The 22054-nt window shown below is 39.1% G+C and overlaps 2 protein-coding genes across 2 annotated transcripts; one reads left to right on the top strand and one right to left on the bottom strand.

The window, feature by feature from the left end:
* The first annotated feature begins 338 nt into the window (after positions 1 to 338).
* Positions 339 to 12475, top strand: crebl2 (cAMP responsive element binding protein-like 2). Its single transcript, XM_060839373.1, has 4 exons — positions 339 to 504; positions 5681 to 5878; positions 6277 to 6421; positions 12220 to 12475. Coding segments are annotated over exons 1-4 (360 nt in total). The 5' UTR covers positions 339 to 489; the 3' UTR covers positions 12222 to 12475.
* Positions 12476 to 20331: 7856 nt separating this feature from the next.
* gpr19 (G protein-coupled receptor 19) lies at positions 20332 to 21570 on the bottom strand. Its single transcript, XM_060839372.1, has one exon. It carries the CDS (start codon positions 21568 to 21570, stop codon positions 20332 to 20334), a length of 1239 nt encoding a protein of 412 aa, XP_060695355.1.
* Positions 21571 to 22054: the final 484 nt, after the last annotated feature.

Here is a 22054-nt window from a genome sequence, read left to right as displayed (position 1 = left end):
TTGAGGATGTTGGGTATATTGGTGTTTGAGGATATTGGGTTGTTGGTGTTTGAGGATGTTGGGTATATTTGTGTTTGAGGATATTGGGTTGTTGGTGTTTGAGGATGTTGGGTATATTGGTGTTTGAGGATGTTGGGTTGTTGGTGTTTGAGGATATTGGGTTGTTGGTGTTTGAGGATGTTGGGTATATTGATGTTTGAGGATATTGGGTTGTTAGTGTTGTGGAGTAAGGTTGTTGTTGTACGTCTTGGCTGGGGTTGGGCCCGCTTGTGCGCAGCGGTGACATTGCAGAGGCTCCGTCGCCGAGTGATGACGATCCTGCACATGCGCCTCAGTGTTTGTTTTCAAGCGAGTGGTCAGGAGAGAACAAGGTCTGGAGCTGCGGCCTCTGCTGCTGACAGGGCCCGGAATCAGGGCCTCTCCTGGCGACCGGAGCCTGGAGGTTGTTAGTGTTGGTGTCTGACCGAGGCAGTGGCTGGTCGGCCCAGTATGGATGATAGTAAGGTGAGTGTGCCGAGTGGTATCAACATGTCTCTGCTCGGGCCCATGGAGAGCCATGTTTGTAAACATGTTTCAGCTCTGTTTTCGCTTATACTTATTTTAAACGTGTCCTTAAATCACCAATAGTATCGTAAGGGAAGGATAGATTAAATTTGTAATATTATTACAGCCTATTAAAAACAATATTAAAAGAATCTAGGTATTTAAATAAGTTTGTGCCAGGTATGTGTTTCGTTAAAGAAGTTGAATTCTTGCTAAAATGGGGTTTTCACAAAATATATGGTGATGTTACAGTACTAGCACAAATGAATGATACTTTCTGATATGTAAATAATAGAGAAAGTACACAAAGTGACAGAGGCATACATTCAGTAAAAGAACATATAGTATCGAAAACATAACTAGAAACTTTTTTTTAACAAAGTTAGTATCTGAATTAATTATGTAAGCTTTCACATTTTTACACACTTATTGTTACAAACTACTTAAATGTTGTTCTAGCTCTGATATGTAAGAGGAATTTTCCTATCTGTTAGTTACACTCATATCTCCCACTTCATGGAATTTGAGTTTTTGTAGCAAATAGGCCATAGTTCCTTCCAACTTCCATTAGGTCTGCATTTTCTGGTCATGTCAAGTAGTAACTTTAAGTATCTGCTTGGAAAGAATCTTAAATCCACTTCAAGCTGTTAAGCCGGCACTGATGATTCTTCCCTTCTGGCCACATCAGTGTCCTTAAACGTCTCTGAGATGCATCTCTTTAAGTACAGACATTTTCCCTCTTGTACCTAGCTCTGTTAGTTGACAAAGCCCAAGCAGTCTCTTTTTTTTGACTGATAATGTAAAACTGTTGTTTGTGATATTCATTGATTTGTACAGACGTCTGTAACTTGATCTCAAAAAATGGTTTCTTCTGCACTCTTTCCCCATGGCAACTTCACATCCAGGTAGAAATGCTAATTAGTTATTCTTGATTTTCACAGTCAGTACAAAGCACAATTGTTTATTTTTAACTTTTTTTTAGACTTTGGGAGGTTCATGCACGTTCTCCCCGTGTCTGCGTGGGTTTCCTCCCACAGTCCAAAGATGTGCAGGTCAGGTGAATTGGCCATGCTAAATTGCCCGTAGTGTTAGGTAAGGAGTAAATGTAGGGGTATGGGTGGGTTGCGCTTCGGCGGGTTGATGTGGACTTGTTGGGCCGAAGGGCCTGTTTCCACACTGTAAGTAATCTAATCTAATCTAATGTAAACTTGAACTGCTGCCATTGTCTCCATTACTGTCATCCCAGTAATACAATCTGGGCCCTTTTTTGATCTTTAATCACCCCAGACCTGTTGCCAAGCAAAGTTCAGAACAGGTCACAGGGACCCTCTATTTTACCTTGAATTATGAACACAGTTTCAAAATCTCCCAAGACCCATGCACGGCAGCAATTTCTGAAACTGGAAGCCAGTGCCTTTATTAGCACCAGTGTGTCAGTTGCTGTTCATGGACATTCTGAGTTTACAGAAAACGGTGCTAATTATCATTGATCATTGCAATGCTAGTTGTGTACAACTGAATTCGTGAAAGCACAGGTGACATTCTTGGGACATAACATCGATCGTGGAAGGTTGACCTCACAGAACGCAAAGGCGAAGGCCATTGAGGAATTTCCACGACCAACCTCGAAGAAAGAGGTGCTTTGATTCTTATCACACAGCGGATTCTATCAGAAGTTTGTTCCAAATTTCAGCAGAGTAGTGCCACCGTTAACCAATTTGCTGAAGAAGAACACAAAGGTTCGGTGGACAGGACAATGCTAGCAGGCATTTGACCATTTGAAATCAATATTAACCACTACACCAAACTTTTTAAAGTCACCATCGATGCTAGTGACAGGATTGGAGCTGTACTCCTACAGGAAGGTGAGGATGGGATTGACCTGCTAGTTGGTTACTTTTCAAAGATCAACAACCACCAGATGAAATACTCCATGATCGAAAAAAAACTATTGAGTTTGGTACTGGTCTTACACCATTTTAATGTGTATGTCACGAACAATGCATCTGAGGTGGTTGTATACGCAGATCACAATCTGCTTACATTCTTAGAACGCTTTAAAGACAAAAAGCTGAGACTATTTCATTGGAGTCTTATGTTACAGACTTTTAGTTTAAAAATTGTACATGTGGGTCGTAAGAATGTAATTGAGATGCATTATCCTGTATTTAACTGATAAAGTTTAGATGAGATTTGTATTTTTTAATGTTTATGTAAGTTATCGGTATGTTAGGGTAATGTGTTAAATGTAAGTAAAAAACAAAGAAGCCATCTTTTCATTATGACGGTTCATTTTTTTCTTAAGGGGTGGGTGTTGTGAAGGTGTAGAAGTGTACTGTACCTTTTTAAGAGAGTTAAAAACTAGCAGAAGTACGTGACAGCACCAAATGTTCTGAACAAGATACAATGTAACCTTTTGGTCCAACAGCTAGAGTAGCTGGTTGCCTGGAGACAAAAAAAAACTTTGAATTAGGGCAATCAGTTTAAAATGTACCCCGAAAAATGCCAAACTTCAATCAAGTTTGAATTTAGTATATTGGCAATACTAAAAGCCAGTGACACAATCTGATGCTTTGGGGTATAAGATTGGGAAAGCTTGAACAGTTGAGGGAGAACTGCCAAAAGACCAACAGGTGTATGCTGCCAGTAAGAACTCTCTGACAGAGACCTGTCTAGAGAAGGAGTTTGCACAGAGAAAAAAAACATCAACACTGACCTGGAGAGCAAATCTACAGAGGAAGATGTAAAAAGGAAGATTCGATAGCTGTCGGTTTTTGAAATTTGAATTTTTGGTAAATCTTAATTGGGGATTTTATTGGTCTAGTATTATAGAAGGGGAAGTCAAAGATAGGCTAGAGGAAGGAGTTGTAAATAGTTGTTAGTTAATTATTTGCTGTTATGTTTTAAGAAAGAAAGTTTTTAGATTTTACTTTAAATAGTTCTTGGCCCCTCAAATTTTCACAGATTACTGCCCAGGATAAATCTTTTCTGTGTTGCTGGTTTAAATTAAGCAGCAGGGTTAACCCCATGTTGTAACACCACAGACCTCCTGATTCTTTGAAAAAAACGGAGGACTGCAGATGCTGGAGATCAGAGTCGAGAGTGTGGTGCTGGATCCTCCAAAGGATCCTTCCACATCCAAGAGAAATTTACCTGTACCTCCACCAATGTCATCTACTGTATCCATTGCACCCGATGTGGTCTCCTCTACATCGGGGAGACAGGATGCCTACTTGTGGATTGTTTCAGAGAACATATCCGGGACACTTGCACCAACTAACCCCACCACACTGTGGCTGAACATTCAACTGCCCCTACCATTCTGTCAAAGACATGCAGGTCCTGGACCTCTGCCATTTCTAAACCCTTACCACCCAGTGACTGGAGGAAGAACACCTCATATTCCACCTTGGGGGCCCTCCAACTACACAGGATTAATGTGGATTTCAACAGATTCCTCATCTGACTTACCCACCCACCCCCATTATCCTAATTCCATGCCTCCAACTAGGCACCACCCTCCTGAACTGTCAATCACCTTTTCCATCTATCTGCTCCACCCTCCTGTCCGACCTATCACCTTTTCCCTCGCCTTCAGCTACCTATCGCATCACAGCTACCTTCACCCCACCCCCGCCACAACCCCCTCTCCCATTTATCTCTCAGCCCCCTGGCCCACAAGCCTCGTTCCTGATGAAGGGCTTATGCCTGAAACATTGATTCTCCTGCTCCTCGGATGCTGCCTGACCTGCTGTGCTTTTCTAGCACCGCACTCTTGATTCAGACCTCCTGATACACTGGGTAAATGGGTGATGTAAAGTGTAAATTTGAAGAACAGAGAAGCACGTGGAACAAAAATGCGAATATGATGTGAAATTTGAATTTTCACATAATATTTGAGATTCTGTGCTTTTCACATTGTATTTGGGAATTTTCTGGAACAATATATGTTAAAGCCTGCATGGCAACAAATTATATTTTCTGATGAGCATTGTAACAGAATCAGATTGTGGTGAGACACACCTGTGGAGTACTGACGATAACATGATTGAATTTATTGCCAGATTTGAGAATCAGAAAACTGGGGTTCTAAATTTAATGAAAGGTGAATTTTGAAGGGATGAGAAAAGAATTAACTGAGTTAAATAGCTGATAAATTGACAGGCAGAAGTGCAATGTACCACTGCTGAAAGGTTAAAGCTCTGTTTCTGTCATAAAGGTCAACAGCAAAAGGTTAGAGACAATATCAATCTTTTATATAGTGGCTTTCACAACACCAGACATTAAGTATTTCATAGCGACTGAAGTTGTATAGACATTGCTGTAGTGCAGGAAATTTGGTAAAATTCGAAACAACTGCAGATGCTGTAAATCGGAAACAAAACAGAAGTTACTGGTAAAGTTCAGATCTGGCACCATCTGCTTAAGAGAAATCAAAGGTAACGTTTTAGGTCTGGTGATGCTTCCTCAGAACAGAGTTTACAGAAGCATTCTGAGGAAGGGTCACCAGACCAAAACATTAACTTTGATTTCTCTGCACAGATGCTGCCAGACCTGCTGAGCTTTTACAGCAATTTCTGTTTTTTGTGGGAAATTGGTAGCCAATTCGTCTGTAACAAGCTCCCTCAAACAACCTTGTAATAATTGCTTCATAATTCCTGTTTGACTAAAAAAAAGCTTGTACAAATATAGGGGAAAGTGGCTGATCTCTCATTTTATTACAGTAAGTGTGATTCCCTTTTAAGTTGTGTATTTCCCATCCAATATATATCTTGGGCAGTATCCAAATTATATTGGTGTGTGCAAACAATTTTGCCACATATTCTGTAAAATCCCATTTAAAGTTAGCAATTTAAAAATAAACTACAAATGGGCACAGTAAAGTGTGAGGTACAAATAGGCCATAATGTTAATATACTAGATTGATACCCTAAACTTGTCATTAATTGAAGGGAAGTTATAACTTTCATAGCTTTAAGGGCTAACAGTTCATAGATCTTTTGAAAATGGAGCAAAAGGTGTGTTCTGTCTGAATTCAATAAATGTAAATTTCAAAATACTTATTAGGTGGAATTTGTTGAACTGCAGTATCTGTATGTCATACTTTGTTTATCCCTATAAACATTTCCTCTCCCAGGTGGTGGGAGGTAAAGTGAAGAAACCTGGAAAGCGAGGACGTAAACCGGCTAAAATTGATTTAAAGGCAAAGCTTGAAAGAAGTCGCCAGAGTGCCAGAGAATGCAGAGCAAGAAAGAAACTGCGTTATCAGTACTTGGAAGAGCTTGTGTCTAGAAGAGAGAGAGCAATCTGTGCTCTGAGGGAAGAGCTAGAGATGGTAAGTTACAGTGTTGATGACTAGCATTAGTACCACAAAGCATGAGAAACATGGTTTGGCCTTTGAAGGTAACTTTTTTTGTTTTATTAATCCTGCCACATTTCTAAAGCTGGTTAGTCCTTAGAAGATTCTTGAACATTTCTGTTTGTCAGGTTTCATAACTTTTTGGTAAAACTTGAAGCATCGTTTTGGCAACAATTTTAGACTATTCCTTCTGGGCTGCTTCTTTACATGTAATATTTTGCTGCCCTGAACTGATAAGTTCCTGTATCTGTACTTACAATTGTATTTAGAATGATTTCAGTGGATACTGTCAGCTGAACTTTTTGAGAGCTCTTAAGTAGACTTTGGTCTGCATCTGTATTTGAAGTCTACACTGGTGTTTTTTTATTTTGTAGTACAAGCAGTGGTGCACAGCAATGGACCAGGGAAAAATACCATCAGAAATAAAAGCACTACTCACAGGGGATGAGCAAAGTAAAGCACAGCAGACTGTGAACAAACAAGGAAAAGCAAGAACTGAAGGAAGTGCCAATTTGGTCTGTAAGTATTTTACATTCATTACTTGAATTAAGTCCTTTTAAACACGTAGTGTTAAACACTAGCGTACAACTTTATTAGATTAGGTATCAGTCATGACTCAGTGACTCTGATTCAGATGGTTGAATGCTGAAGTTGTTCTTCACTAAACTAGACTAACATTAATGCAACACCAGTGATACGCTGTTAGAAATGAGAAGTTGCTGTACTTTGGGATGCTGGCCTTTTATCCAGTCTTACAATGCTGCCTGGGATTTTGGTTAATATTTAACCCTCAACTAACAACAAATTAGCAATGGTACAACAGATTACCTATTATTACTGTTTGTGACATCTTAATGTATTTGGAAAGGCAAGGACTGATTGGGGATAGTCAACATGGCTTTGTGTGTGGGAAATCATGTCTCACAAACTTGATTGTTACTTTTTTCAAAAAAACTCAGAGGATTGATGAGGGCAGAGCGGAGATGTGATCTACATGGAATTCAACAAGGCGTAAGGCGTTCGACAAGGTTCCCCATGGGAGACTGGTTAGCCAGATTAGATCTCACTGAATAAAGGGAGAACTAGCCATTTGGATACAGAACTGGCTCAAAGGTAGAAGACAGAGGGTGGTGGTGGAGGGTTGTTTTTCAGACTGGAGGCCTGTGACCAGTGGAGTGCCACAAGACTCGGTGTTGGGTCCTCTACTTTTTGTCATTTATATAAATGATTTGGATGCGAGCATAAGAGGTATAGTTACTAAGTTTGTAGATTACACCAAAATTGTAGGTGTAGTGGACAGCGAAGAAATTTACCTTAGATTACAACAGGATCTGGATCAGATGGGCCAATGGGCTGAGAATGGCAGATGGAGTTTAATTCAGATAAATGTGAGGTGCTGCATTTTTTTGGGAAAGCAAATCTTAGCAGGACTTAATGGTAAGGTCGTAGACAGTGTTGCTGAACAAAGAGACCTTGGAGTGCAGGTTCGTAGCTCCTTGAAAGTGGAGTCACAGGTAGATAGGATAGTGAAGAAGGCATTTGGTATGCTTTCTTTTATTGGGCAGAGTATTGAGTACAGGAGTTGGGAGGTCATATTGCGGCTTACTGGACGTTGGTTAGGCCTCCGTTGGAATATTGTGTGCAATTCTGGTCTCCTTCCTATCGGAAAGATGTTGTGAAACTTGAAAGGGTTTAGAAAAGATTTACAAAGATGTTGCCAGGGTTGGAGGATTTGAGCTACGGGGAGAGGCTGAATAGGCTGGGGCTAGTTTCCCTGGAGCGTCGGAGGGTGAGGGGTGACCTTGTAGAGGTTTACAAAATTGAGGCATGGATAGAATAAATAGACAATGTCTTTTTTCCTGGGGTGGGGGGCTCCAGAACTAGAGGACATAGGTTTAGGGTGAGAAGGGAAAGATTAAATGGGACATAACCGGCAACTTTTTCACGCACAGGGTGGTACGTGTATGGAATGTGCTGCCTGAGGAAGTGGGGGAGGCTAGTACAATTGCAACATTTAAAAGGCATTTGGATGGGTAGATGAATAGGAAGCGTTTAGAAGGATATTGGCCGGGTGCTGGCAGGTGGGACTAGATTGGGTTGGGATATCTGGTCGGCATGGACGGGTTTCCATGCTGTACATCTCTATGACTCTACGTGCACATATCAGTTGCCATATTTCATTTATTGCTGCAGTAACCCTTGGCTAATGTTCTGAAGATATGAGTTTGGATCCCACTATGCAGATGGTGAAATTTGAATTCAACAAAAAAAAACTGAAATAAGTAGCTAGCAAAATAGCAACCATGAGGGAGCATATCCTACAGTCAACATTACATGAAGCAGTTCCTGGTCAGTGGGAGATAAACAAATTGTAGGCAAATTTCAAAAAAGTGTCAAAATAATAGTGTAATAATATTATGTAATTTCATCTTACTAATGTATAATTTGAATAGACTGATTGTGAAAGGCTTGGAAAGGATGGAATTATTAAAATGTGTCCAGGAGAGCTTTTTAAGCCCTACAAGAAAGGGGATGGCACTGGACCTAATTTTAGGGAATGAAGGCAAGCAAGTAGTACTTTGATGATAGTGACCATAATTCAGAAAGTATTAAGATAATTATGGATGTAGACAAAGATGGACTAGAAATGTTGGTTCTGAATTGGAAGAAGGTCAATATTAATATAGAAAAGATTTGGCCAAAGTAGGGAACAGCTACTTGCAGGAAACTTCATATCAGAGCTGTGGGAGACATTCAGAAGAGTAGTTGTGAGAGTGCAGTGCCAGTATGTTCATAAAAGGTGAAGGGTGGGACCAACTAAAACCCTGGATGTCAAGGGACACACAGATTGGATAAGGAAAAAAATAAAGCTTATGGTGGATACCGAAGGCTGAAAACAGTGGATGTCCTAGAGGAATATAGAAACGACAGGGAGCTGCTTAAAAAAGAAATTTAGGAGAGCAAAGAGAAAACATGAAAAACACTAGCGAATAACATTAAAAAAATCCAAAGGTACTTATAAGTATATTAGGAGCAACAGAATAACTAAGGAAAGAGTAGAATTCTTTTGGACTAAGGTCCAAAGGTGCATGTGGAACTGGTAGGTATGCCTTGGGTTTTAAATTCATATTTTGCATCTGTATTCATGTAGAGAAGGATGATGTTAGTATGGAATACAGGGAGGGTGACTGTGACGTACTTGAATGAATTAATATGACAGAGGAGACATTATCAGCAGTTTTAACAGGCTTGAATGTGGATAACTCCATAGACATAGAGGAGATGTATCCTAAGCTGCTATGCAAGTTAAGGGAGGAGATTGCAGAGGCTCTGACATTAATCTTGAAATCCTCACATTTAGAGGAATGTGAAAGGACTGGAGGACATTCTTCGAGAAGGATAGTTAGGTTAAACAAGGAAACCACAGACCAGTGAGTCTAACTTCTGTGGTAGGGAAATTATTGGGAAAAATTCTAAAGGACAAAATAAACTTTAACTTTGAGATGGAAGGATTGATCAAGGATACTCAGCGTATCTTTGAAAGGATGGGATCATGTCTAAATTTGATTGAATATTTCAAGGAGGTGTCTAGGTGTATAGATAATGGGAGTGCAGTTAATGGACTTCAGTTAGGCTTTGATAAACTCTTTCATGGCAATCCGGTTAAAACACTCAAGAGTCCAATTTTGCCAAATCTGTATCATGCCAGATGAACTAATAAATTGAAAAGTCTGCCTGCTGAAGTCCTGGACCACAGCTGTCTATTAACTAAAATAATCGTTGGTCAAGTCTCTTTCTTAGACGTTTCATGTTTTCACCCATGATCAGTCTAGAGTTGATAGGCAGGAGAGTGGTTGAGGATGTGTATAGGAGGTTACTGTATAGGAGGTTAGTGGTTAGTGTTGGGAGAATAAATTGTTTTTAGGGTTGTAGTGCATATTGATAAGGCCCTATGGAACAGTGGAAATTCAAAGACTTAGGGATTCTAGTGCACTGATCATTACAATTAAACATTTGATACAAAGGTATATTCAAATCTAAAATATATTCAAACCTATATTCCAGCTGTCGTGATGCAAAGGAAAGGGTTCTGCTACATTGTACATTGATCTAGTTAAATCATATCAGTACTAATGTGTGTAACGTTCAGCGTGATTATCTTTGGAAAATATTAGCCTAGGAAGAAGATTTGTAAGTGTATTACCAGTTCTCCAGTGGTCAAATTTAGAAATAGTACAATATTTTGTGTATTCTGCAGTGTAAACATGGGGATGCTCTGATAGGTTTTTAGAAGAAATTAGTGGGGCAGATCAAGAGAAGTTCCCATTGTTTGTTGGGGAATTTTGTACCTGGGAGCATAATCCTACAAACCATAACCAGGAGACAAGTTGGGAAGCATTTCACAAAGAATAGTGGGATTGTGAAACTCTCCAACAGAAGCTATAGATGATGGCTCAATTACTTTTAAGTTTAAGATTGACAGATCTTTTTTGTTAATTAATAGGTGGACAAATGAAGTCAGGGTACAGTTTGGCTCCAAGCTAAATGAAAACCTACTGCTGTTCCTGTATTCTGTTTCCATGGTGGAATTAGTGTGTGTGTAAGGTTATTTACAAACTGCTTTAGTGCATGGAGCTAAGTAGGCATTCCTATTTGTTCTTCACTTAATTTTCCTATTGTTGATACAGGTGCCTGTTGTGTCACTTGCTTTTTTCTTACATGGGATTAGTAAACTGTCAGTAAGTTTGTACACAAATCTAATCCACACAAGTTACAGGAAAACGCAGCAAAGAGATGGCTGAACATGTGCTGTTTTACATTTTGGTTCTGTAATGAAACCCACCTTAGCTGCATATTCTCTTAAAGTGATATTGCACCAATACCAGCAAATTCAATTTGTTCCATGTGGCATTAACAAATGGCTAAGTGCAGTAGACACAACCAAGTCAATGGAACTTGACTATGGGCTTTTTGTGGTGCTGAAGACTGGTGTGCCAGACCTAGCTGAGATGTGCAAATACAGCAGTGATGCAGTTTTCTCCCTAACAATGTACAAGCTTCTCATGTGTGTACAAACCCTAAAGGAATACTCATTCACTTATAGCTCTGTCAGCTTCTTAATCTTGATGGAAGGAAAAACATTGCCTACTCACCATTAAACAGCTTGCTGATGCTTGGTTCGGATTTTCCATAACCATTCAGCAGCTGGTCTTATCACAACTTTAATTCAGAAAATGAAACTTTGCTAAATGTAGGAGGAGATAAGAGAATGTAATTGTTCTCAACGTCAAGGTAATATTTCCCAATGTGACACCAAGTAGCTCAAGCAAAATTAAGTGAGGATTCGGGTTAGTAATAGGAAGTGTATCTAATGCCAGGGGAGGTGATTGAGGTTGTACAGGGCCAATAAACTAATGATCATACCCATAGGTATTACTGTAGGGGTTTCTTAGAGAAACACTCTCAGCCCAACCATATTTGGCTACACCATCTATAATTGTTCATTAGTCATAAGGTCTGGAATGTGGCTGTTCATTAATTTCTCAGCTTCGATTGGCAGCAGTAAGTGGAACCAGGAATGCAATTCAGTTAAGACCATAAGACATAGGAGTGGAAGTAAGGCCATTCGGCCCATCGAGTCCGCTCCGCCATTCAATCATGGCTTATGGGCATTTCAACTCCACTTACCAGCGTTCTCCCTGTAGCCCTTAATACCTCGAGACGACAAGAATCTATCAATCTTTGCCTTGAAGACATTTAGCATCCCGGCCTCCACTGCACTCCGTGGCAATGAATTCCACAGGCCCACCACTCTCTGGCCGAAGATTCACAAGTTGGTTAATATAACTTTTCAGAGGTAGGATATATATTTCAAAATAATTAAGCGCAAGCAAATGAGATTTAATGAAGTTTCCAGTGTTAGAGATTTTCATAACTATGGAGAATCTGGTTACTTTAAAAAAAGCCTATCAGTCACTGCTAATACTAATCCTTCATTAAGTCATCCATTTCAAAGTCCCTCTTTATAATATGAACAATTGCAGGTGTGTCTTGCAATAGCAAATAATTACTGATAAAATGAAAGATAAACACTTCATTTGTCTAAGATGTAATCCCTAGTAATTTATGCTGCAGTATGAGTCCTTCATATTTGTGGAAGTTCTTCTACGACATTATTTCCTAATGGGCTAGATTAATTTATGATATCTGGTTGGCATGGACAAATGTTTCCATGCTATATGACTTTGAGTAAACGTAATATTGTTGAAATTTTTTCATTTATGCTGTCTTCCAATTAATATTGTTTTTTTTTACAGAATAACTCTGACATTCTGTTACTTGGAATTGATGATGAGGAAATGATCAAGCTAAAATCTGTATTTGCCAGTGTAAGCGATATTGTGCAATACTGGTGACTAACCAGAGAAAGAAGCTAAAATCATTCTCAACTGCACCCTTCGGCAAAATTTGAAATATTACGTTCTTTAACAAATGTAGAATAATATTTTATGAACTCAATTTCTGAGTTTCTAATTATGCTGTATATCTGTAAGTAATGTAAATTGAATGTAGATTACTTTTTATAATTTTTAATGTAAAAATAGTAAAATAAAAATTGCAATTTGAAAACGTTTATGGCACTGCACAATGTTATTTGTTGCCGTTCCTCCTCACAGATTTTCAAATTTACATGAAAGATGAGGGAAAGAGAATTGTGGCCCATATATTGCTGAGATAGATTAATGAAATATTATTAGAATAAGAGTCCAGCTGTTCCACATCTAAGAATGTCATTTTTCACACAAAGCCACTAGTTTTATCTAAAGACACTTATTCTTTTAAGGGAAATAACCATTTTCTATTCAACATTGATGTTCATTTGATCATTAGTTGAACTGCTAGCTGATGTTTGAATCATGTCATGCTTGTGTTACATTACTTCACTATATTACTTTTAAGAGGATACTTACAATGTTTTATACCATCATGATAAGTATTAAAGTATTTCTTCTTAAAATATCAAGAATTTGCTCTTACCTAAATACAGCACTCAAGTTCTTTGTTATTAAGTTGCTTGATTCAAAATGAATAATGGGAGAAAGTGAGGACTGCAGATGCTGAATATCAGAGCTGAAAAATGTGTTGCTGGAAAAGCGCAGCAGGTCAGGCAGCATCCAAGGAGCAGGAGAATCGACACCTGGAGGAAGAGCGCCTCCTCTTACATCCAGATACCCTCCAACCACAAGGAATGAATGCAGAATTTTCCAGCTTCCTTATTTCCCCTCCCCCCCACCTTATCTCAGTCTCAACCCCTCGGACTCAGCACTGGCTTCTTGACCTGCAATCTTCTTCCCGACCTCTCCGCCCCCACCCCCTCTCCGGTCTATCACCTTCACCTTAACCTCCTTCCACCTATCGCATTCCCAATGCCCATCCACTAAATCCCTCCTCCCTACCTTTTATCTTAGCCTACTTGGCACACCTTCCTCATTCCTGAAGAAGAGCTTATGCCCGAAACATCAATTCTCCTGCTCCTTGGATGCTGCCTGACCTGCTGCGTTTTTCCAGCAACACATTTTTCAGCTCAAAATGGATAATTCAAACTAATTAGTGTAAGTGTATTTGAAATTGTAATTGGCTAATGCCAATTGAGAAATATCAAGTCAGACACCCGTTGAAGGATAAGCTACAGACTTAACTCCTGGAGGTTGCATTTTGCATTCATTTTATCCAGATAAAACTAGTGTAATCTTTCACAACAGTTGTTATGAATTTCTAGATTTTCTTCGTATTCTCACAATCCCTCTCCAAGCTCATTATATCCATCTTCAATTCCCGTTAAATTTCTGGCAACCCAACTTTCCTCTAACTCCCTTACTAACCGATATTGTTAAAGTTTCTGTCTCCTCTTGAGTATGACTCCTCTCTCCATAAGTCTGCTGCCATCTCTCCAAACTCTACAACTCTTGAATCCTTGCTACAGTGAACCCATCTTCAACCTCCCTTTCCTTACAAGTCCTTGAATGTGCTATTGCCTTTCAAATTGAGGCTCCCTTTCCCAGAACTCTATGTTTGAATTTCTACAATCAGGTTTTCATCTCTGCTATAGTTCTGAAGCTGCTGTCTTGAAACTAAGTTCCATTCAATATGATCTTGACAAAGGTGAACTTTTGTTCCTGTTCACCTGTCTGCCATCTTTCATAGAGATGCCACTCCACTCTGGTGAGACTACTTGTCTGGTTCCATTATGCAATTATTGTCAAAAGAATCACCTGCATTTTGATTTTCTGTTTACTCTTGCAGCATATCTCTGGTTCCCATTTCAAAACATCTGTCCTTGGTTCATCCTATCTGGTGATGCTGTCTGGAAACTATGTCAATCTTCCCATTTGTTTGCTGACTACATAAAGCTCTACTTCCCTCTCTTGACCCTTCCATTTATCCCAAATTATCAAGATTGCTTAACCAACATTAAATGTTGAATGAGTAGAAGTTTCCTCCAATTAGGTATTAGTAAGATTGAAAGTATTGTCTTCAAACTCTACTACAAACCTTGTTGGTTAACATCTTCCTTGAAGGTTGTCTGAGACTGAATCAGACTGGTTGCAAGCTTGTTATCTTATGGAGAGTTTGCAATTACATGTGTACCATTGCGAAAGTTGCGAGATTCACGTTTGTAACATCACTTAATGCTTCCCCTTCTTGAGTTCATTCAGTCGCTGAAACTCTCATGTCTTTGTTATATCAAATCTATTCCAATGCAGGCCTCACATGTGCCACCCACTATAAACTTAAAGTCGTTCAGCACTTTGTTGCCTGTATCTCTGCTCTCACCCAGTTCTGTTCACCTATAACCCTTATTTTTTAGCTTCTAGTTCAGTACTGCCTCTTAGAATTCTTTGTTTTCTACCTTTTTCCTGGTTCTGTCATTTATGCCAGCCACGTAACTCAACTGTGCTTTTCCAATCTCGGTCTCTAACATTCCCAATTTTAATTACTTCACCTGGACATGCCTTAAGCTCTGGAACATTCTCTCAGTCAATCTCTGTCTTATTTATCCTTTAAGATGCACCTTCGGAGATCCAAGATGGCGGTGACTCAGCAAGTCTGAGTTTACAGTGCTCTTCCCAAAACCTGGGTAAAGTGAGTTACTCACCCCCACCACACTTACCAAACCACCCAAAAAAAATTTCTAACCTTAATTAGCTGTTTACTATTATATTTAAGCAGTTTAATATTAAGTGGATAATGAGTAAACCAAAGGGATCCCGCAGCTCTCAGAAAACAAAGACCCCTCCCCCACCCTCCTCTCCTCCTCCGGCTGCAGCTGATGTAAAAACAGGCCTTGAAGAGATGATTGCCAGGCTGGAAACGACACTCGTCAATTTCATCACAGAATCCAGACAGAGATGGAACTCATTCGAAGAAAAGCTACAAAAGCACAGCCAGGCTCTCGAGGAATTACAGGGCCGAGTGGAGGGGGCGGAGCTAAAGGCCACGACCTCCGAGGCTGCAGCACAAACAGCTGCAGAACAGGTGCGAGCTCTGGAGCAGAGAGTCCGGGCCTTTGAAATCTACATGGATGACCTGGATAATAGAAATCGGAGAAAGAATATCCGTCTTCTGGGCCTCCCTGAACAAGAAGAGAAGGGACAGTTAGTAGTATTTCTGGAGCGATGGTTGCCCCAGCTTTTAAACCTGGGGGCTGAAACTGACCGGGTAAGGGTGGAGTGGGCCTACCGGGTCGCAGCACGCGGATCTGGACCAAACCAGCGCCCACGCCCGGTCCTGTTCCGGATGCAGAGTTATAGGGAGAGGCAGATACTCCTGGATGCCTCCAGAAAGCTTGGAAAGGATCCTAAAGCTATGATTCATGAAGGATCCAAGATTATGTTATTTCAGGACTTCTCCCCGGCTTTGGCACGAAGGAGGAAGGCGTTTGATGAGGTGAAGAAATGTCTAAGGAACTTAAATATTCGATACACCTTACGCTACCCAGCGACGTTATGCTTTAACCACGAAGGATCCGAGTATAATTTTAGATCACCAGAAGAGGCTAAGGAACTTTTAGACTCGTTTAAATAAATCGTAAGAGACAATTTATGTTGGCTTGCCTCTTCCACACTCCGTGGGGAGAAATGGATACTTTACTCTACTTTACTTTTGCTTCTGGGAACAGGGTTGTCTTCCCTTGCTATTTTATGTTATTATACTTAACTGTAATTTGTTGGAGTTGTAATTTTATAGTTATGTGTGTTTGTACGTGGCATTGATGCTATCAGATATACTCAGGTATGGGTGGGGAGGGGTGAGGGTGGGGTGCTCACTGTTAACTCTAGCTCGGTATTATATCTAAATCCTATTAAGGAGCGCCCGGGTCAAGGGTGGGACACTGTTTGGGAGAGGATATGGTGGATCTTTAGAAAGGAAGTAAGGCCCCCTGAGAATAAGGGGGAGGATCTCCATTCAAACATGTTTTATTTTTTTTTGTTCTTATTGTTTGGAAATAGTTTCCTTTTTATTATACTGTTATGAGTGTATTAGAGAACATTTTTTCTTGTTTGAAGGATGTAAGTGACTCAACTATACACTCTGGATAATTGTGGATTAGATTAGTAGTTAACTGAGTTTCATTGTTTTTCTTTCTTCTTTAGTATCATTCCTTTGAATTTTGATGATTATATATTTAAGATCTATTTTTATATTAATGTTTGTGCTTGAAAATTCTGTTTATTTTTGTAAATCTGTCAAAATATTAAATTTCTAATAAAAATATCTTTAAAAAAAAAGTATTACAAACAGAACAGAAGGACCTCAACAATATCAAATAAATAATACGAAACTTAAAAAAAAAGATGCACCTTCAAACCTCTTTAAGCAAACCTGATTGGTCAACTGCCCTAATATGTGTGTTAATACACTTTTTTTTAAAGACAGTTAACTGCCCTTGCCTAATTTCTCTTGAGTTGAATGGCTGGCTAGATTATTTCAGAGGCCAAAGTGAGGACTGCAGATCCGAGCTGAAAATGTGTTGCTGGAAAAGTGCAGCAGGGCAGGCAGCATCCAAGGAGTAGGAGAATCGACGTTTCGGGCATGAGCCCTTCTTCAGGCTCATGCTCGAAACGTCGATTCTCCTGCTCCTTGGATGCTGCCTGACTTGCTGCACTTTTCCAGTAACACATTTTCAGCTCTATTTCAGAGGACAGTTGAGCGTCAACTACATTTGATATAAATCTGGAGTCACGTTGGCCAGACTGATATTGAATGTGGTCTGCAAATTTCCTTCACATTTAATACCATATTCATTGAATTAAATTGTTTTGGTCGCAGCTACTTCCACTCCTTCAACTTATGATTGTAGAACCATGTGCAGAGTTGCTGATCAGATGTGCTGCTAGTAAATAATCCTTTTTTTTTGAAGTACAACATATTGCAGTGACGATGATGAGTGCATTAGAGTTTGTGTAGTCAATTCCATAAAATTTGAGAGAGAATTGAGAAAGACGCAAAGGTAAGACAACAAAAAAATGCAATTTTACCCTTTTAAATTAAGGACAATTTACAACCCAAAGAATTAAACTCCACCTATTCAATTATTTCTGGACAAGTGAGATTGATTGACACATTAATAATTACCATATAGTCTACTTGATTACCATCCTAGATATTTCTAATCAATTTGTTCTGAGATGTTATTACACACCTCTGGAGCAGATGGGATTTGAACTAAGGGTTTCAGGCTCAGGGTCCATTATGATTCACCATTCATAACATGTCTCTCCCTTGCCACAAGTTGCTTTTCACTTTATGCATTCAGAATGGTATGTGTTGTTGAAATGCTGTTATTTCAGCAAACTATAAGCCATAGTGTACAGATTAATTTAGTAGAATTACACTGATGCCTGCCTTTTTACCACAGATTCATGGACTCAGCAATTATAGAACAATTAACATCTGTACCACACACAGAATATTGCGCAGAATCAGAATGCATCTAAATTTTAGTGCGCAATAGCTGCATGTATTACTGTTTCATCGTGTTATGAACATTACATGTATAAAATTCCTTGGAAGTGTGAGTGTTTTGGTATCTTCAAAATGGTTCTTCTGGAGTTATGCCACCCATAGTTTCAAGTGCTTGAAATTTTTACTATCTGTTGAAGCTGGGCACAAGTCCCTCGGTTTTATATGCTTACAGATTTGTGTCAGCCTGAACGGATCCTGTATAATACTGTAATTTTTTAAATCACTCATTGCATTTTCGAATGTTAATGCACAATCATTGTGCCTCTGTCCTGTCAGTTATTTTACCTTATCATTAATTTAACTCTTTGTTCTGTGAAATTTCTTATCTTTACTCTTTTTATCTATAAAATCTTAACAACTTGACATTAAACAGAAACATTGTGATGTCTGCAGTCAACAGAAGAGAATCTTGCATCTCCCAGTGGTAGCGTGATTGATTCCCTGGACCTAAGCTTTGAGGAGTGAGCCACTGTCAATTTGACATTATGCCTAAGTTAGCAGAGAAGTGTAGTATTGTATACAATGTTTCAATAAAAATCAGAAATTATAAGAGAGTGGATCATCGTAGAAAATTAAAATAAGGTAAGAATCAGCAATTTTTAACTTAAAGTCATAGAGATGTACAACACAGAAACAGACCATTCAGTCCAACTTGTCCTTGCCGACTAGATATCTCAGCTAAATTAGTCCCATTTGCCAGGACTTGGCCCATATCACTCTAGACCCTTCCTATTCATATACCCATCCAGATGCCTTTTAAATGCTGTAATTGTACCAGCCTCTACCACTTCCTCTGGCAGCTCATTCCATACATGTACTACCCTCTGTGTGAAAACGTTACCCCTTAGGTCTCTTTTATATCTTTCCCCTCTCACCCTAAACCTATGCCCTCTAATTCTGGACTCCCCCACCCAGGGAAAGGACCGTGTCTATTTATCCTATCCACCCTCCTCATGATGTTATAAACCTCTATAAGTTAACCCCTCAGCTTTCAATGCTCCAGGGAAAACAGCCCCAGCCTATTCAGTCTCTCCTTAGTTCAAATCCTCCAATCCTGGCACCATCTTTCTAAATCTTTTCTGAACCCTTTCAAGTTTCACAACATCCTTCCGATAGGAAGGAGACCAGAATTGCATGCAATATTCCAACGGTGGTCTAACCAATGTCCTGTACAGCCACAACATGACCTCCCAACTCCTGTTATATTCTGACCAATAAAGGAAAGCATACTAACTGTATTCTTCACTATCCTATCTACCTATGACTCCACTTACAAGGAACTATGAATCTTCACTCCAAGGTTTCTTTGTTCAGCAACACTTCCCAGGACCTTATCATTAAGTGTATAAATCCTGCTCTGATTTGCTTTTCCAAAATGCAGCACTCACATTTATTTAAATTAAACTCCATCTGCCACTCTTCAGCCCATTGGCCCATCTGATCAAGATCCCGTAGTAATCTGAGGTAATCTTCTTCACTGTCCACTTCACCTCCAATTTTGGTGTCAACTGCAAACTTACTAACCATACCTCCTATGTTCACATCCAGATGATTTATATAAATGACAAAAAGTAGTGGACTCAGCACCGATCCTTCTGGCACACCACTGGTCTCAGGCCTCCAATCTGAAAAGCAACCCTCTGAAAGTAAAAAGGTAACTCTTAAAAATTTTATGTCATTTGCCTTATGACTAATGTAATGAAAGTTTGCTTTGACCAAAACATGCTATGATAATACATTTACGTGCAATCCAAAAGATATGGGTATGAACATTTTAGCAGCTGGACAATTCTTGCATGAAGTGTAAAATAAAAACACCACTGCAATCAAATTAAATACTAAACTATGACCTGCAGAAAAATGCTTACTGACGGATACCATTACTATGTGGCTTCATTAGTTATTAGTTATTGTATTCTGATAGCATGTTCTGTCACAAAATAAATTACATTTACATTGGAATTTACATCCAGCAACAGATAATCAACATGAACATGTCTCAAAGGTTTATGGATTACATTTTACAAATACTATGTTATGAGTAACATTCAAAATCATATGATATTCAATGACATGTCCAATATATTGAAGTACTACTCAGCATTTTCTTGGATGAATCATCCATTTTGCACTAGATGCAGAAATTTAAAGAAATAATTTATTTTAAATAGTTGATGCAATCACAGTGGAATTTCAGCAATGTGTATAATATATGGCCTATTACAAATTTGAAATTATTTTAAAAACAATCTTTTAAAATTACAAGTGAATGCTCCGATGGAAGAATTGAATTAGGATGATTTTCAGTAAGGACCAGTCACCTTGTCTTTTACAAATTCAAGGATAAAACACTTATTTCCAGTGGTGCAATGCAACATGAAAAGAAGACTGAATTATACTGATTACACAAATGTATTTGGAGGGTTTGAATTTATTGGCCATGCAAGCTTTTTCTCTCTTGCTTCTCTGTCAAATGTTTCGTATATTGTATCTTTGGTTGCATTTTTGGTGGGTGCAGGAATCTCCGTGATCCCAACGTAGTTCTTTTTTGCCATCCTGGAACTAGTTGTGATGGTGTATGCATTACTACGGTAACACTTCATTGACGACATGCAGAAAGTCTCCTTCATTCCACGTCTGAAGTTTGCATTGAAGATTGAATAGAGGCTGGGTTTAGATGCTGAAGAGCTGAAAGATACCAGTGCAATAGATAGAAAGAGTGCTGAACACCTTGTGTAATCCATCTGATCTGGTTGCCAGATCTGAACCACATAAAAAGGAAACCAAGATAACAAAAACATGCAATTTAACAGCAAAAACATCTTGATTGTTTTAACCTTTGTTCTGGGTACAATGTTCGTTGTCCTCCTCACAGTCCTCCCATCTGTGCCAATTCTCCAAATGTATTTGATTACTTTTTGGTAAAATATTATGATGAGGACAGAAGGAACCAGAAATCCCACCAACAGATGAACAGTGCCATAGGCAACACCACCCCAGGACTGGGGTAGAAACAAATTACAGGTGCCACCTTCCGTGCCATAGAAAAACAAAGTGGGGGACACAAATGCAGCATCAAAAATCCAGGAAGCAGCAATCATCTTTTTGGCTTTCTCCCGGGACACTTTGAAACTGAGGGGATACACAATAGTGTAAAATCTGTCCACGCAGATGGAGAGAAGGACATAGATCTGGACACCTGGAGTAAGGTATTGTATGTACCTAACCAGTTTACACATAACATCCCCTAACAACCACTTTCCCATGGTAAAGTGCAGAAGGACAAAGGGAGTGCTGACCACACTGATGAGCAAATCTGCACATGCCATGGACACTACAAAGTAGTTGGTAGTTGATTGTGTCCTCCTACTTCTGTGGATTACAAGGCAAACCAGAGAGTTCCCAAACAAAGCAATAAGCCAGATCACTCCGAAAATGAAGCTGACAGTGATGATTTCTCCTGTTGTGATTTCCTGGAATGTGGTATTATTTATTTTTGTCTGGTCCTGTCCAGTGAGTTCAAGATGCTCTCCACTGCCTATTGATAGTGTGGCTAATATTTCACTGGAATTAGCTGAAGTTGTGGTAGCTGGAATTACAATGGTGTGTGTCATATTTAGAATTTCTTCGGCTAACACCATATTCATGTTTTGTACGAGACAAATCCTGGGAACAACAAGGAGAAATGATAGTTTTGTTATCCTTATTCAAATAAAATAATCATTTGACATCAAAATATCTTTTATAATGCATTTCTAAAAGCAATTGTTTGAATTGAATAAATAACTTTAGCTGTACATTAAAATCATGACAATAGAAGTATTAATTTTCCAGCAGATGCTGTGTAGAAGCTTCCAACAATAAACTGATTTAGTGTTGAACAGAATTTGCAAACATATATAATTATTGAAATTTTAAGAGCACTAGTGTTAACCCAGCCCTAGGATTAACACTAAGCATTCTCAAGACAACAACACTTCCTGTATAGACTGTGTTCAAGCAAAATGCCACACCCTGGTAGTGAATTTTAATTCAGAAATCAGGCAGTCTCCTGCAGCAGGGATTGGAATCTGATCCGAAATCAGATACATCAGTATAAAAGTGACAGCATAACTGGAGCCCTTT

The sequence above is a fragment of the Hemiscyllium ocellatum genome, chromosome 19 (genome assembly GCF_020745735.1).
Source record: "Hemiscyllium ocellatum isolate sHemOce1 chromosome 19, sHemOce1.pat.X.cur, whole genome shotgun sequence".
Lineage (NCBI taxonomy): Eukaryota > Metazoa > Chordata > Chondrichthyes > Orectolobiformes > Hemiscylliidae > Hemiscyllium > Hemiscyllium ocellatum.
This window is presented reverse-complemented; position numbering and strand designations above follow the sequence as displayed.

What these genes read in the sequence shown, in the direction of transcription:
- crebl2 (XM_060839373.1), top strand. An exon ending in TGAGGGAAGAGCTAGAGATG is followed by an intron (nt 5,879 to 6,276) that starts GTAAGTTACAGT and finishes TTTATTTTGTAG; the next exon opens with TACAAGCAGTGGTGCACAGC.
- gpr19 (XM_060839372.1), bottom strand. Translation starts at nt 21,570, where the DNA reads ATGGTGTTAGCCGAAGAAATTCTAAATATGACACACACCATTGTAATT.